This window comes from Grus americana, chromosome 16 (genome assembly GCF_028858705.1).
Source record: "Grus americana isolate bGruAme1 chromosome 16, bGruAme1.mat, whole genome shotgun sequence".
Taxonomy (NCBI): domain Eukaryota; kingdom Metazoa; phylum Chordata; class Aves; order Gruiformes; family Gruidae; genus Grus; species Grus americana.
Window position 1 is genome coordinate 17318761 of NC_072867.1, and position 13354 is coordinate 17332114.

General features: G+C 57.4%; 1 protein-coding gene across 1 annotated transcript in view; it reads right to left on the minus strand.

Annotated features, from left to right (window-relative positions):
• Nucleotides 1-3649: 3649 nt before the first annotated feature.
• Nucleotides 3650-13354, minus strand: part of MN1 (MN1 proto-oncogene, transcriptional regulator) — a 112469-nt gene continuing 102764 nt past the window's right edge. Inside the window, exon 2 of the mRNA XM_054844263.1 lies at nt 3650-7054. Within this exon, the coding sequence (XP_054700238.1) occupies nt 6867-7054 (188 nt within the window). The 3' untranslated portion in view covers nt 3650-6866. The remainder of the gene's footprint in view (nt 7055-13354) is intronic.

Sequence of the window (13354 nt, forward strand, 5' to 3'; positions counted from 1 at the left end):
AGAAAACCTACCAGGCAAAAAGCCGCTTTAGCAGAAATCCGCCTTTATTTCCCCACTGCCAGTTTTTTTCCTTAGCAGGAAAAGGGAGCGAGCCAGAGATCCACCACCGCAGAAGCAGCTGAGGTCAGGGAGCGCTCGGTGCGGCCACCGACGGGAGAGCTCGCAAGCCGGGGCTGACACAGCTGGGGCCCCGCTCCTGCAGATGTTTTTACGGTCACTGAGTGCAGGGTCAGTGTCAGGGGCCACGTCCTGGTGCACGTGGGCACAGCCCGTGGGGCGCTGGTGGCAGCGCAGGAGCTGGCCCTAAGTGGCTGAGGCACCGTTAAAGGATATTTCAGAAACTGAATGCTCCCTCTCTTTGCATTTCATCGCCTTTGTTTCATTCCCAAATCACTTACAGCTCTCCCAGTCATAGCAGGGAGATGCTCCTCCCATGAAGCTCCGAACTGTGCAAAGCATAAAGAGGCTGCATTATTTATAGACTCCGGATAGATATTTCACACGCGGTCCATCCCATTCCCAGCATTCCCTCCATTCACAGATCATTAAGTAGCACTTGCTGACATATAAGGCAATGCAAGTGGAGTGGTTAACTTTGAATATTGCCGTCCAGCCCAGTGTTAAATGAGATTCAAGAAGTAATTGCCCAAAGAGAGGGGACAGCTTTTGCCCTGCCAAATAACGCTCGGCTCAGAGCTCGTGAAAGCGCCCGGCAATACCGTTACCACAAGGGTGCCGGGCTGCACGACCGTGTCCTGCCCCGCGCAGCCTGGTCACCGCCATGGTGCGGTGCAGGGACACAAAGGCCACCCGGGGCCCATTAGCATCATTGTTCTGAGCCCGAAAGGGCTTTCCTCCCCACTGTGCTTGCCGCTGATCTTCCTTGGGGAACAAAATCCTCCAAGATCCTGGGAGCGGTGCAGTGCAGAGCAGCCTGCCCCAAAAAGCTTTACGGGCAAAAGAAGACCCCAGCCGGTTTTGCACGGAGCACAGCAGGTACAAGAAGCAGCGCGAGCAGATGGCTGCGTTCAGGGGTGTGCGCCGCAGAGTGCAGCAGCACGTCTTTGACAGCCGCTGAGGGTTTTGTGCCCCTGAGACCACCCCGGCCCCAGTCCGGGCACCTGGAGCAGCCAGTGGCTCCGCTGCTGGCCCCCCAGACCGCGCTCCGGGCAGGCGGACACTCCCTGCCGAGAGCTCACCACCGCCACATCCCTGCCTACAGTTAGGGGAAAACCAGCGGGCGCGTCTGCCTCCGCCTCTGCGGGCAGTTTGGAGTAGCCGAGCAGAGACAATGGCAGGACGTGACTGTGGGGACGTCTGTGTCTGATCCAGGAAATGTTTTGGCATCAAAATAGCAGCAGTGGGTTGTTAAAAAGAAAAAAACCCAACAAACGTGTGAGTGCAAAAAGATCCGGGATACATTCACAGACTGCAGCAGGGCACTTTAGAAGAGGCCGAGGCCGAGCTGTCGGTTCCCAGGTAGCTTGACACCCCGCGCCATGGACTGTGCCCCTGCGGGGAGCCAGGCGCTGCGTGAGCAGCTCGTGCCACCTCTCCAAGGGCTCGTCCCTTCGCCCGGGGGCCGCCCGGCAGGCAGAGGCAGAGCGGTGGCTCGTGCTCCGCCCCAGCACCCGGCTGCCGTCCTGCATCGCAGGCTTGTGCTTCTCGGCAGGCACGACAGATTTGTGTGTCCCCTGCAGTCCCTGCTGCCGAAGGCCTGCCGAGGAGCAACGGGGGGGGGGGTTGAGGTCTACAGCAGAGTGTCTGCATCCCCGTCCCGAGGGTGGGTGCCACAGCCAGCGCAGCCCGGCCACGTGGGCCTCCCGGGGCAGAGCAGCCTCCTCCTGCCGTTCACAGGGCGTTGCATTTACCTTACGTTTGGGGACCAACCACTACCCCACAGTCTGTACCCCGCTCTCGGGCTCAGGTTTCCTCTACTGAGGCTGATGCTGCTGGTCAGGGCAATTGTCCAAGTTGTGCGAACCAGCTGGTAAGCACCGAGCACCAGGTTTTGATGGTGTACTTGAGGTCTGCAGCAGCTTCTGCTCCGAGGAGAGCTGCAGCCAGTCCGGTTCCCAGCTAAAAGCCACCCTGCACTGCAGCACTTCCATTTCAGTCCATAGCGCGGTGTGCTGCAGCGACGGGAACCGTGGGGCCAGTGGAAAATGGGGCTCTGAGCTCATGCATCTTATTTTAGCTCCCCATCCTCTCTGGAAGCTATCTCAGGCATGTTTTGGGAATACAGCAGGTATTTTTATGAGTGGGATTTGCAAGGGTATTTTCATCTTAGAGTTGGAGACAGCTGGGCCTGCTGCCAGCTTTAGGAAGCGCAGAGGCAGAGGCAAGAAACATAAAACTAGCAAGAGGCAGGCTTCCTACTGGGGCTTATATTTAGCCGAGAGGAGCAGGAGCACTTGAAAATGTCCTGCTGGTGCTCCCTGTGCCAGACAGTCCCGCAGCCAGTTCACGGAGGCCAACCTTGACCCGAGCCAGGAAAGGCAAGGGGAACGTGTCCCGGTCGATGGCACTTGTCCACCCCAGCCCACCTGGCACCGCAGAGACCCCGGCTGCCCTTCGGATCAACTGACACCAGTGCAGGGGGTGCGGCAGCGAGCTGGCCATCAACTGCGCGCTGGGGGAGAGGAGCTGCCACCGGGAAGCGCTGAGCTGCGCTCGCTGCACGCTCCCACGGACGAGGAGAACGTGGGAGGGGGGCACACTCGGCAGGACCAGTGTGCTCCGGGTGGGCTCACCTCCACATCAGCGTTTCAGACACGCTCCCATCGAACTGGTCGGCTCTGGCACCAGAGCAGTACCACGCCGTACTCCACACGTGGGCTGTCGCACTGAGCGAACCGCACGGCTCCTGCATGCTACATGCACTTGCTGCACACTTCTGCCCCGGGCAGGGGACACGCATCACGCACCGGGCAGGGGCTGAGGGCGCGGTGAACAACTGACTGACAGCCGGCGGTGGAAAGCCTTCCACGGGGCTTTCCAGGTGAGCCCCGCGCCGTACGCCAGCCTGGGTCCTCGCCCCGCACTGCGGCCAAGCCGCTGGCCCGGGCACGGCCTTGGCCCGGGGGTGTTGCTGCGTGCATGGGGGGAGCAGAGCCAGCAGCCCCAGGCAGGCCTGAGCGATGGAGGAACTGGTTCAGCTCCGCACCGGCCCCCCCAGCCCAGGCTCGGGCACAGGGCCGGCGGCAGAGTGCGGTCCCAGGGCTGAACTGGCGCGTGATGTGCGGGGTGCTCTGGCCGGCGCGGGGTCCCTTGGGCACCGTGAGGCGGCAGGGCTGCCAGCCCGGTGGGGGACGACAGCTGACGGCCGAGCCGGAGGGGTTGGGGACCGCGCAGGCAGGGAAAAGCACGACCTTGCAGTGACACGGGGAGCGCCGTGCCGGGCCGGGCCGTGGCTGGGGAACATGAGCCGAGCAGCTGCGCAGCGCTTGGCCGGGGGCCGAGGGGCACGGGCTGCCGGTGGCCAGTGCGCAGAGCTGGTTGAAGCCGCCCCGCAAAGACCCTCCCTGGCAAGCATGGCCAGCTCACTCCAAAACCAAAATGCCTTCCTGTGGAAAAAAAAACAAAAAAACCCAAAAAACCAAGAGCTTCAACCAAGAAATAGCCACAGGCAGGTTTTGTTTTTAAAGCGTTTTTATTTTGTTCATTTTGAATTGAATTTTTATGTGAATTGTTTCACTGAAAACGGACACATTTTGAAATACCAAGTGTTCCCCCCTCTCTCCCCAGAGGGAGGTTGGCTGCTGACCCAGAGCAGGGAGCTGGAGGGCTGCGCCTGCTGAGGAGGAACACGCCACAAGCTCTTCATTTTCCACAGCAGCTTTGCACCTTTTCCACAGCAAAGACAGCCCTCAGAAAGGGGGAAGCCTCAAGCGAAATACCCACCCCTGAGCCTGGTATTGATTTTAGTGCACCTGGCAAAGAACAGGGACAATGGCTGGGGGAGGCAAAGGAAGAAGAGCACGATTTCCTTCCACCTTTCTTTTTTAATAGAACTAAGTGTAATGCCACGCCACATCCAATGGAACCTATCACCGCCATGGGGGTCTCAGGCACTCGCTCTGTCCTCCCAAGAGCCTCCTGAACAACCAGCACCTGCGAGAGCCCCATTCAGACCCAGCAGGACCCCACCAAGCCCCAGCTCCATCAGCATGGCTCGGAGCGGGTCGCTATTCCTGCAGCATTCCCCCACCGCCTCCCTCAGCGGGCTGCAAAAATAAACACCCACCTGCTGCGCAGGTCGGCACTGCCAGCCGGGTCTGCTCCGCTGCCCTGCAGCCACGTGGCACCGAGGGGACTTTGCCCCTCGAACACAAGCACGTGATGTTCCACCATTTTGGCGGCCATCCTCCGCACGTGAAATGGTGGCGGGCACAGCTGCACCCATCGCTGGCTGCCATCGCGTGCAGATCTACTGATTACGTCTCAGTTGTCATGCCACTCAGTGAGAAGCGAAGCTAAATTAGAGCAACTAATTGCACCTCTCTTTGAAACAATCAGGATGACAAATCAGTGGTAATCTCTTCAGTTCTAGAGGGAAGCTATTGCGGCTCCCTTACAAGGATTAATCAGCTTTTCATCAGTGTTATTATACCAATGCTGCCTCAGGAGGAGCCCTGAGGCCACGCTGGCTGGGCTCACACCGCAGCGACACCAAGGCTTGCGGCCGCTGGTGGAGAAGGCAAGCACCACCAGTTGCTCGCTCCCAGCCCTTGTCCACATCAGCACGGCTGCCAGCTCGCAGGCTATCACATCTTCCACTCAGCGCGGTGGAGGTTCTGCCCAGTGGGCTGCTCGGCGGGCATCTGGATGCCACTCCGCACCAGGCAGGAGGACCAGGGCTGGGGGCCAGACGCTAGCGCAGCTCTGTGCACAGTGCAGGCAGCCCAGGTGAGATGGCCAACCCACGGGAGACACCAGGCCAAGGAACGGCAAGTGGGGCATCACAAGAGGGGCCCCAAGGCCACCCTGCTGCCACTGGACCCACACTGACCGACCCTGCCAGCTTGGCCAAGGGCCCCAGGACCACGCACTGCGGGGCCCCGGCCAGTGCAGGATTGGGAGCGAGGCAGCACCCTGGAGCTGGGGATGAGCTGGGCACAGCAGAGGGACAACGGAACAGCCGTGGCAGGAAGGAAACCAGCACGGCCACGGGGTTTCTGTTACGGCAGGTGACCACTTTGTTTCCCACAGTCATTTAAACTCTTTGTTAGATTGATGTGGCCTAATGAGAAGCTTAGGGGCTCTCATACACAAAACCATCTTAATTACTACAGTGGCATGTTAGAGATCGGACAGGGAGAAATAACTATATAGTATCTTGCTCTTCTACGTAATGAGTTGCAGGAGATACTCTGGTACCCCCTTTCCAGAGCACAGTGAAGGTTTGCTCCACATGTCCCGGGGTTAGCACACCAGCCCTGCTCTGGGTCCATCATTTGGGGCTGCCCCAGGGAAATCCCATGCACCCTGTTGAGCTGGAGCTGTCAGCAAGCAGTGCTGGTGCCTTTCAACTCTGCCACTTGCAGTCAGTGGAAAAGCACTGGGCAGCATCCCTCCTTGGCTGATGCTCAACATCCAAAGGACACAGGCTGCTAGGGATGAAGGACCTAGGCTGGGTTCTCCCAGCCTTACCACTGCTCCATGGCATGACTATGCCCAAACAAGCCACTTTCTGCTCGACAAAAACTAGAAGAGCAGCTCTACAGCCTCTCATGGGAACCGATTCATCAACTCCTGCACTTCCACTGCACTTTGTGGCAATCCCAGAACACTTTGCATCCCATGGATGTGAAGACCAATGATGGCAGAGAGCTTTTACTGAAAATGCCCAAGAGCTTGTGCTGCATCAAGAGATGGTGCCCCTTGGCTAAGGCCCAGGAGGGAAGGACTCCTGAGGGCAGATATGCAATTCATGATACAACTCCATGGACAAAACTAACCCACGTGCTTCTGGTGGACTCATTTTCTTACTATCAGACACCTTGCCCTGGTCCACAAGGGTCTCTTCGCCCAGCCAAGCAGGAACTAAACACACAAGCAGAACGTGGAGTGCATGAGGAGGAGAGGGGTAGGCCATGATGTTGGTGCGAAAGCCCTGGAGACAAATTCTTGCTCTTTCATGCACTGAGACCAACAGCCCTCGGAGCCCTGGATGAGAGGGCTGAAGCCCTGCACATGGCTCTGTTGTGCCCTGGAAAAACTCTGCAGCGGGCACGTGGCCTTTCAGTCCCCTGTTTCAGTTTACACAGTACAGGTCACTCCATTCCCCCCCCCCCAGTGCAGCCCTGCTCTCTGGCGAAGGGGTTGATGCAGGGCTGGGGAGAAGCCCCTGCCTGGCCTTTCTCGGGGAGTCGCACGGGGATGGATTTGCAGCACCTACATGCTGGATCTTGCCCGGGCAGCTATCTGTCTCATCGACCCCAGCGCACTGCTCCCCCGGAAGCTGAGCAGGAGGGGGAGCTGTGCCTAGCAAGACCTTTGCTGCTGCTGCCCCAGCTGCATCCCCTCTGTGGCTGAGGAGAGGGTCCTTGCCGCAGGAGGGGCTGGTCAGCATCTCCAGCCAGAGCTGAGTCCTATGCTCCGCACCCTCACTCCAGAAAACACCTTTGGGAGGCAGTCTCTGTGAAAGCAGCTGGCTGGTGGCATTCATGCAATTAAGTTAGCCCTCCCAAAGCGGTACCAGCCCCCAGCACACCCCCACAAACCTATATACACCCCACCTCACTCTCTCCACCAGCATGACCGTGGTGCATCTGCCTGTGGGCAAAGACCGGCTGAAACTTGTGTCCATCCTGCCTCCCGCTGGGAGCCTACCAGATCTACCGGGCGCGGGGCACGGTGCTCACTTAGGTGCAGGTCAGTGCCGCTGCCAGGGAGCCTGCCCAGTGCAGCAGCTCCGAGTGGGAAGCTGCCCAGCCATGCAGGAGAAGATGGTCCTTGGAGTCCCGGAGACAGTCGGCACCAAGGCCAGCATGGTGCTGTGTGGGGGCACTGTCCGAGCAGGCGTCTGCGTGGCTCTGGGACGAATCGCCACCTGCAAGGGATGGAGAGCAGATGGGATTAGCAAAACTCCTAATGTCCCAGTTACGGACACCCAGCTCCCAGCGGCTCCGTTTGGCCTCAGACCCTGTCCCTGCCCGGTCAGGAGAGAGGCTGACGTTAAGGGGTCCTGGATCAGGGCCTGCTGCAGCACCGTCCATGGGAACACACCAGACTGCAGCCCATTGCTAGGGGCTCGCCAAGGGCCTCCGGGCCGTGCTGGGATCTTAACGTGTGCACGCCAACGCGCCAGCACCCAGAGCGGTTTAGCACAGCTCTCCTGTCGCAATCTTGTGCACAACAGCTCTGTGCCAGCTCTACTACGTTACAACACTTGGATTGCACCATAAAAATGCAATGATGCACTTGAGTTACATAAAGACCTAACTCTTGAAGGAGAAAGGGCTCTTGACGTTTCCCCGTGGCAGGCTTTTTAGGGGATATTATGAATGCTAAAACCATGGATGGAATGTGCACAGTAAGGTGAACAAGCCAGGCAAGAGGGCCCTCCAAAACAGTTAAACTAAAACTGCTGAAAAACGTACAAGGAAATGGAAATCCTGCAAGCAAAAGAACTCTAGAACATGTTTATATACTGTAAACGTACACTATATAGCATACATAATTATAATTTCACTTTCCCACTGGCACGTGTGTGGGCACACACCAAGTATAACATGTACATAAAATACTACAGAGAGATATATTTAAGTCATCTTCGTGTGCACATACAGAAAGCATTGAGGCAACAAATTTCTCCTAGTGAATTCAAAGCACTGAACCAGGAGCTATCCTTAAAAACAGCAGAGCCCTCTTTAACTCATTGTTGCTTGCACGAGAACAAGTACATCCGAATCCCTGTTTTCCTTCCCTCTGAATACCGAACTCTCTCCTACCCAAGTTATTAGAATTTGCCTTTCTGCTGCTGGGGCCTTGATGCACCCGGTTTATTCTGTGGCACATTAAACTGCCCACAAAAGACAGCGTGATAAAGACGCCAGGTGACAAAGCTGTATCTGCTCTGGTCCAGATGGATTCTCTGCAGATTCCTGCTCACAGCTTTACTGGGGCCAAGTCAATTAGAAATGTCTGAAAGTCAAAGCATCGTTCCCGTGTGTGATGTCTGGGAGTTTCCCAGTGTATGCCGTAATCAGGGCTCACAAACACCATCCTTCCCTCATGCACTGCGGCTGCTGCCCATAACAAAGACGTTTCAGATCAAAGGAAAGGGTTAACCCCCATGCAGTCATCACATTGAGTCTTGGAGGTCTGAGTGCTGCCAACTCCTGAAAAATGGCCACCAGGCAAGCTGCTGAGAATAATCAGAATAAGATTGGAAGGTGTCCACATCAATCAATCACTTGTTGACAGATGACTGGAAGCCCCCACTGTGACCGTGGACAGCTGACCAACTCTCGGCTTAAGCTGAAGTCTAACATTAGCCTGTTTGTTTCGTGTGGGTGGCTTCTGCGTTATGACCTTAATAGTCAATCAATCTTGCAATGAGTAGTCTGTCTGGCAGAAACATTAATTATCCATACTATTCATGCATTGAAAAGCTTTATCTTCAAAAACTCAGCATCACTTAGGGAGGAATAACAGAACCCAGAGCAAGAAAATAAGCCCAGCCTCAGTTCCTAAAGGGGGAACCGGACAGCAGGGACGAGCTCCCAGGGCTGCTGCATCCCCGACTGCAGTCCAAGACCAGGGGCACTCGGGGCAGGGCTTGGCCTTGCTTTTATTCCTGGTACCTATTCAGGCAGCTTAGGGGCTGCTGCTCTTGCTCCAGCAACTGCTGGAATCAGTGCCAAGAGGAAGACGAGGAGGAGAGATGTAAAGGGACAACAAACACACATCAATTAAACCTTGCAAGCTGTTAGTCACACTAGTTAATAAGTTCTTTCTATCTGTAAAGTGCTCTTCCTGACAAATCCTTTAACTGGCACTCAGAGCGTTATTATGGCTTTCAAGATGCCTCTGTCTTTCATGTGCAGCTTCTTGTACACATGTGAGTGCTCCCCGTTGCGCAGTCTGTTTACACTAGTTGTGAGAAGACATCATCAAAGCAAACTGAAAGCAACACTAAATGCTTGAGAAAAACAGAATTCATTCACTGCTGCCTGCTCTGAAATCGCCTTTTAGTTTGTTTAGAGGCAGCGGTCGCAGCAAACTGCAGTGGCAGCAGGGAGGGGACAGGGAGCCAGGCTGGCACAGCCAGTGTTTGGCCTCGCCAGGTCATCACCACCCAAAGCACTCGGCTCCCCCAGCACCAGGCAGAGAGCAGAGCCCCTTCCCGCCAGCTGCGACACAGCGGTCACGTCTCCAGCTACAGGGAGCGGGAAGCTGCCCATCCCCTCCCGCGGCCAGGGGTCCAGAGCGCGGCGGTCTGCGTACCGGAGCTGTGTTCGACACGGGACAAAGGCAGCCCCTGCGCCCAGGCGGTGGGAGCAGGAGCGATGCCCTGGGCCGTCTCCCCAGGGAGCCCTCTCAGGGTGCCGGGTAGGACAGACCCCCACCTCCCTGCTGCCACCCCCTTCCACAGCCTCTTTCATTCCTGACCATTGCCTCCCTGTCCTCCCCCGCCATCACACACAGGAGCATTCATCCCGGCCATCCCTGTGCCACAGGGGACCTGGAGGATGGCATGGGGTTTGTTTCAAAGAGCTAGGACCAGACAGAGCTTCGAGCAAGGTGAAGGAAGGAGAAGAGGCACCATGCTCGCGATTGCTCACCACCCCGCAGTGGCCAGAGCAGCTGGATGGCCCCGTGCTCCGGCATGACTCCGGGGCAGCGGTCTGCAGGAGCAGCACAGGATAGACTCGCCGAGCTACTGGAGGACAGCGTGCCTGCGCAAGGCGGCTGAAAGACTCTGCAAGGATGCCCCTTTCCCAAACACCAAAATCCTCCGCTTCAGAGGGGGTCCGTCTCTGCTGCCCTGGGCACAGAGGTGGCTTGGGGGGGGGGGGGTGGCCAGGGCAGGGTCCCCGAGACCAGTGGGTGCTCAACAGGGTGAGGTTGTGGCAACTCTCCAAGGCCTGGCGGGTTTGGTGCCAGCCCCAGAGGTCCCATATCGCGGAGATGTGGTGCAGCATGGAGGGAGTCGTGCTGTGGTGCAGCCCCACTGGCGCAGGCAGATACCTGGTCCTGCCCCACGTTCACCCCTCTCCTAATGCTGCAAGTTCCTTACGCTCTTCACTCACCACTGCAGGGGAAACAGAGCTGAGATGTCTAACGGGTGCAGGCCAGGTTCACGCTCGAGTGGCCGTGGCATTGGCACGGCTGTTTCAGAGCAAGACGTCTCTACGAGGCCCCACATCAGGAGCCAGCTGGGTGCCAGGACACATCCAGTGTCCCTCACAGCAGAGTCGAGCTGCCCTTCTCCCCAGGCAAAGCCTCTCCAGCACAGGGCTGGTCTAACACAGACCCATCGCACACCACCGAGCTCTGCGGCAGGCAGCGGGATCCCTCATTAACCCCTTCTCACCCAGGAGGAGTCCAAGCATCACAAAAACAACACCGTAGGCTAAAGATCTGCCTGCTCTGCCCAGATATTGGGCTATGGAGACACTACTGCGTGCATGCTCCTGCGCTCAACAGCAAAGACGGCCCAGGCTCCACGCCTTGCACCGGATGGACGGCACACAGTGAACATCAGCAAGTGCCCCACGGGGCAGGATGCAGACAGAAGTCCCTTAATACCGTCTGGTCCCTGTTCAGGCAAGGAGCAACGAGAAGTTGGGTCCACCAGCACCCTACGTAGCACAAAACCCAACCAACATCCCAGGAGAGCAATATGGGATGTGCAACAGCAGGTAACCAGGGCAGGCTGCGACCCAACCCCGACTGCCATGCCCGGGGCCAGCGGCCGCACTGACAGAGCACAGCCCCGTGGGACGCCCTTACAGAAACCATCTTCTCTTTAGTGAAAGTCAAAGCAATTAGGGCCCTGCAACGTTAGATTAAAAAAGAGACAGCTAATCGGAGACTGTCCATAATCTTTCACACTCGGGCTGCCAAAGCAGGCCACAATTCAGCAGGCCTTGTCTGGACTGATTATATTTCCTGAAAAATGAACAGTAACTCTTGTGTAGAAGCAAGTTATGTTTCTGCAAACTCTCTTCCACACAAATTAAAGTATTAATCACCTTAATAAACAAAAATGTGGAATGGTCATTCATTAAATTCAGGAAAATACACGCCCTCAAAGCAATCATTTCACAATTTCAGTACCCAGCACACTCACAACACACCACTTGTGCTCTCTGCACACAGCACGCCCACTCGCCGGCGGGCAGCACAGCCGTGCACCGAGAGCTACACAGCCAAGCCCAGGCACGGACGTGGCAGCAGGAGCAGCACTGCTTCAGAGCAGGCAGCCCTGTTTGCACAGCACAAGCACCATCCCCAGGAGCCCCCCGGGAGCCCACCCGTGTGCGGTGGAGGAGATAACTGGTCGTCTGCTCGCTGGCTCTGCCGTGCCCCTGCTGCAGCCAGCCCTTGCTCCCAGACACCACGTGCAAAGGTGTCCACACCTGCCTTCAGACAGCACAGCTCACGTCGTACAGCAAGGAGCCCAGAGGAAGGCAGATTTCTAGTGCCATAAGGCCCCCACGCCTCCAAAGGCCAGGGCTGCCAATGGCTCTTCCACCAAACACCTTCCGCAGCTCTGTCGCCACTTTCCTGTATCACCAATTACCCATAGCAGTTGGGGCAAACCCCCACGTGCACCCCATGGTGCAAGGCACACGTGCGTGGCACCCGTCTCTTCTCTGCATTGAGCAGCTGCTCCCGGAGCAGAGTCCCCATTGACATGAACACGCAGCGTGAGCGAGGGTTGCTCCAGAGAGCTCTGCCTGAGGACGAGCGATCTGCAGTGTGGACCCGGAGCAGGACTCTGCCACGGCAGCAAACGGAGCCGGCGAGCCAGGCTGTGACCCGGCTCGGCTGTGCCGTACCCTGCCTCCGGACAGCTCTGCTCAGCCACAACACGATGGCTTGCTGCCCACACTCACGGCTCCAAATCCGTATTTAAGCATCTGTACAGAGTGCCTACATCACTGTCACAGCACTGGGTGCCACGCACATGAGCGGCACAAGTAAGGCCACGCTAATGGTGAATGTGGCCCAGAGTCTCCCAAAACGCGGGGCGCTGCCGGAGACCAGCCTCTCATTGCATCTCCCTGTTTGCTACGCGGCACAACTCAGCGCCTCGGTCGACACGACGTCTACCTGCACGGCTCCTCCGGCAACGTGCCCCGGGGACAGAGGGGGATGTGCAGCCGAGAAGTGGGGTGGCAGCAGCGGCGTTTGGGAGGCCTCCAGGCTATCAGTTGCACACGACAGCGTTCGATCTCCTGCCCCAGAAGGTCCTCGGTGCAACCTGGCCTCCTCTGGCTGGCTCAGGGCTTCACGGCCGGTGTCAAGTGGCAACTTTCTGGATTCTGACCTTGTTGGAATTTGCTCCTGGGGGGGACACAACAGTCCATAAAGTTCCCATTAGTGTAAAAGCAGATGTAAGCACTTTGTTGGCAGAGTTCAGCAGCAGGGAAGCCTGCAGTTGATCAGTTCTGCCTCGCTGGTCACTGCAGTCAACAGGAATTACTACAGAGGATTTCTGTGCCCCCTCTCCCAAAGCCTACCCCTCTCCAAAAAAGAAGATTTAAAGAAACCAGCCAAGCTCAGGCACCACTCCAATATAACGTAATAAATCTGCGTGATGCATGCCGAGGGGAGTTGGCTCCATCCAGGAACAGCCAGCAGGAGAGCAGCGTGAATTTGTTTATTGTATGAAACAAATCTAACCATGGGGACTGGATGCTGCTCAACGCAAGGGGCAAGCGGCTCTGGGGCCTTTGTGCCAAGCGACTGCACGCAGGACCAAGGCACGGGTGGGTGGGAGCTTTGCCACTGGCTCCCCAGAAGGACAGCAGACGCCTGGCGCTTCCATAGCCAGGGAGCCTCACCTTCCCCTTCCCTCGGGCACCGATGACGCGAGGGGATGGACAGACCCCATGGCACTGCCCGAAGCTGGGGGCCTAAGCGCAGCCCTGCTGGGACCCTGGCTCCCCTGGGGTGTGCGAGCTGCAGCACCCAGCTGGAGGGAGAGGAAAAGGGGCAGTGAAGATGGCTTGATGCTGCTGCCACCGGCTGTTTGGGGCCACGGTGCTTCCCGATGCAGGCGGAGCACTCCCTCTCCATCGCGTCGCGCTGAGAACCAGCACCAGCTGACCTGGTTTCAGCTAGTTTTCCTTCATGATTAACACTCTCTGGGCCCCTGCTCACTCTGTTATTCTCA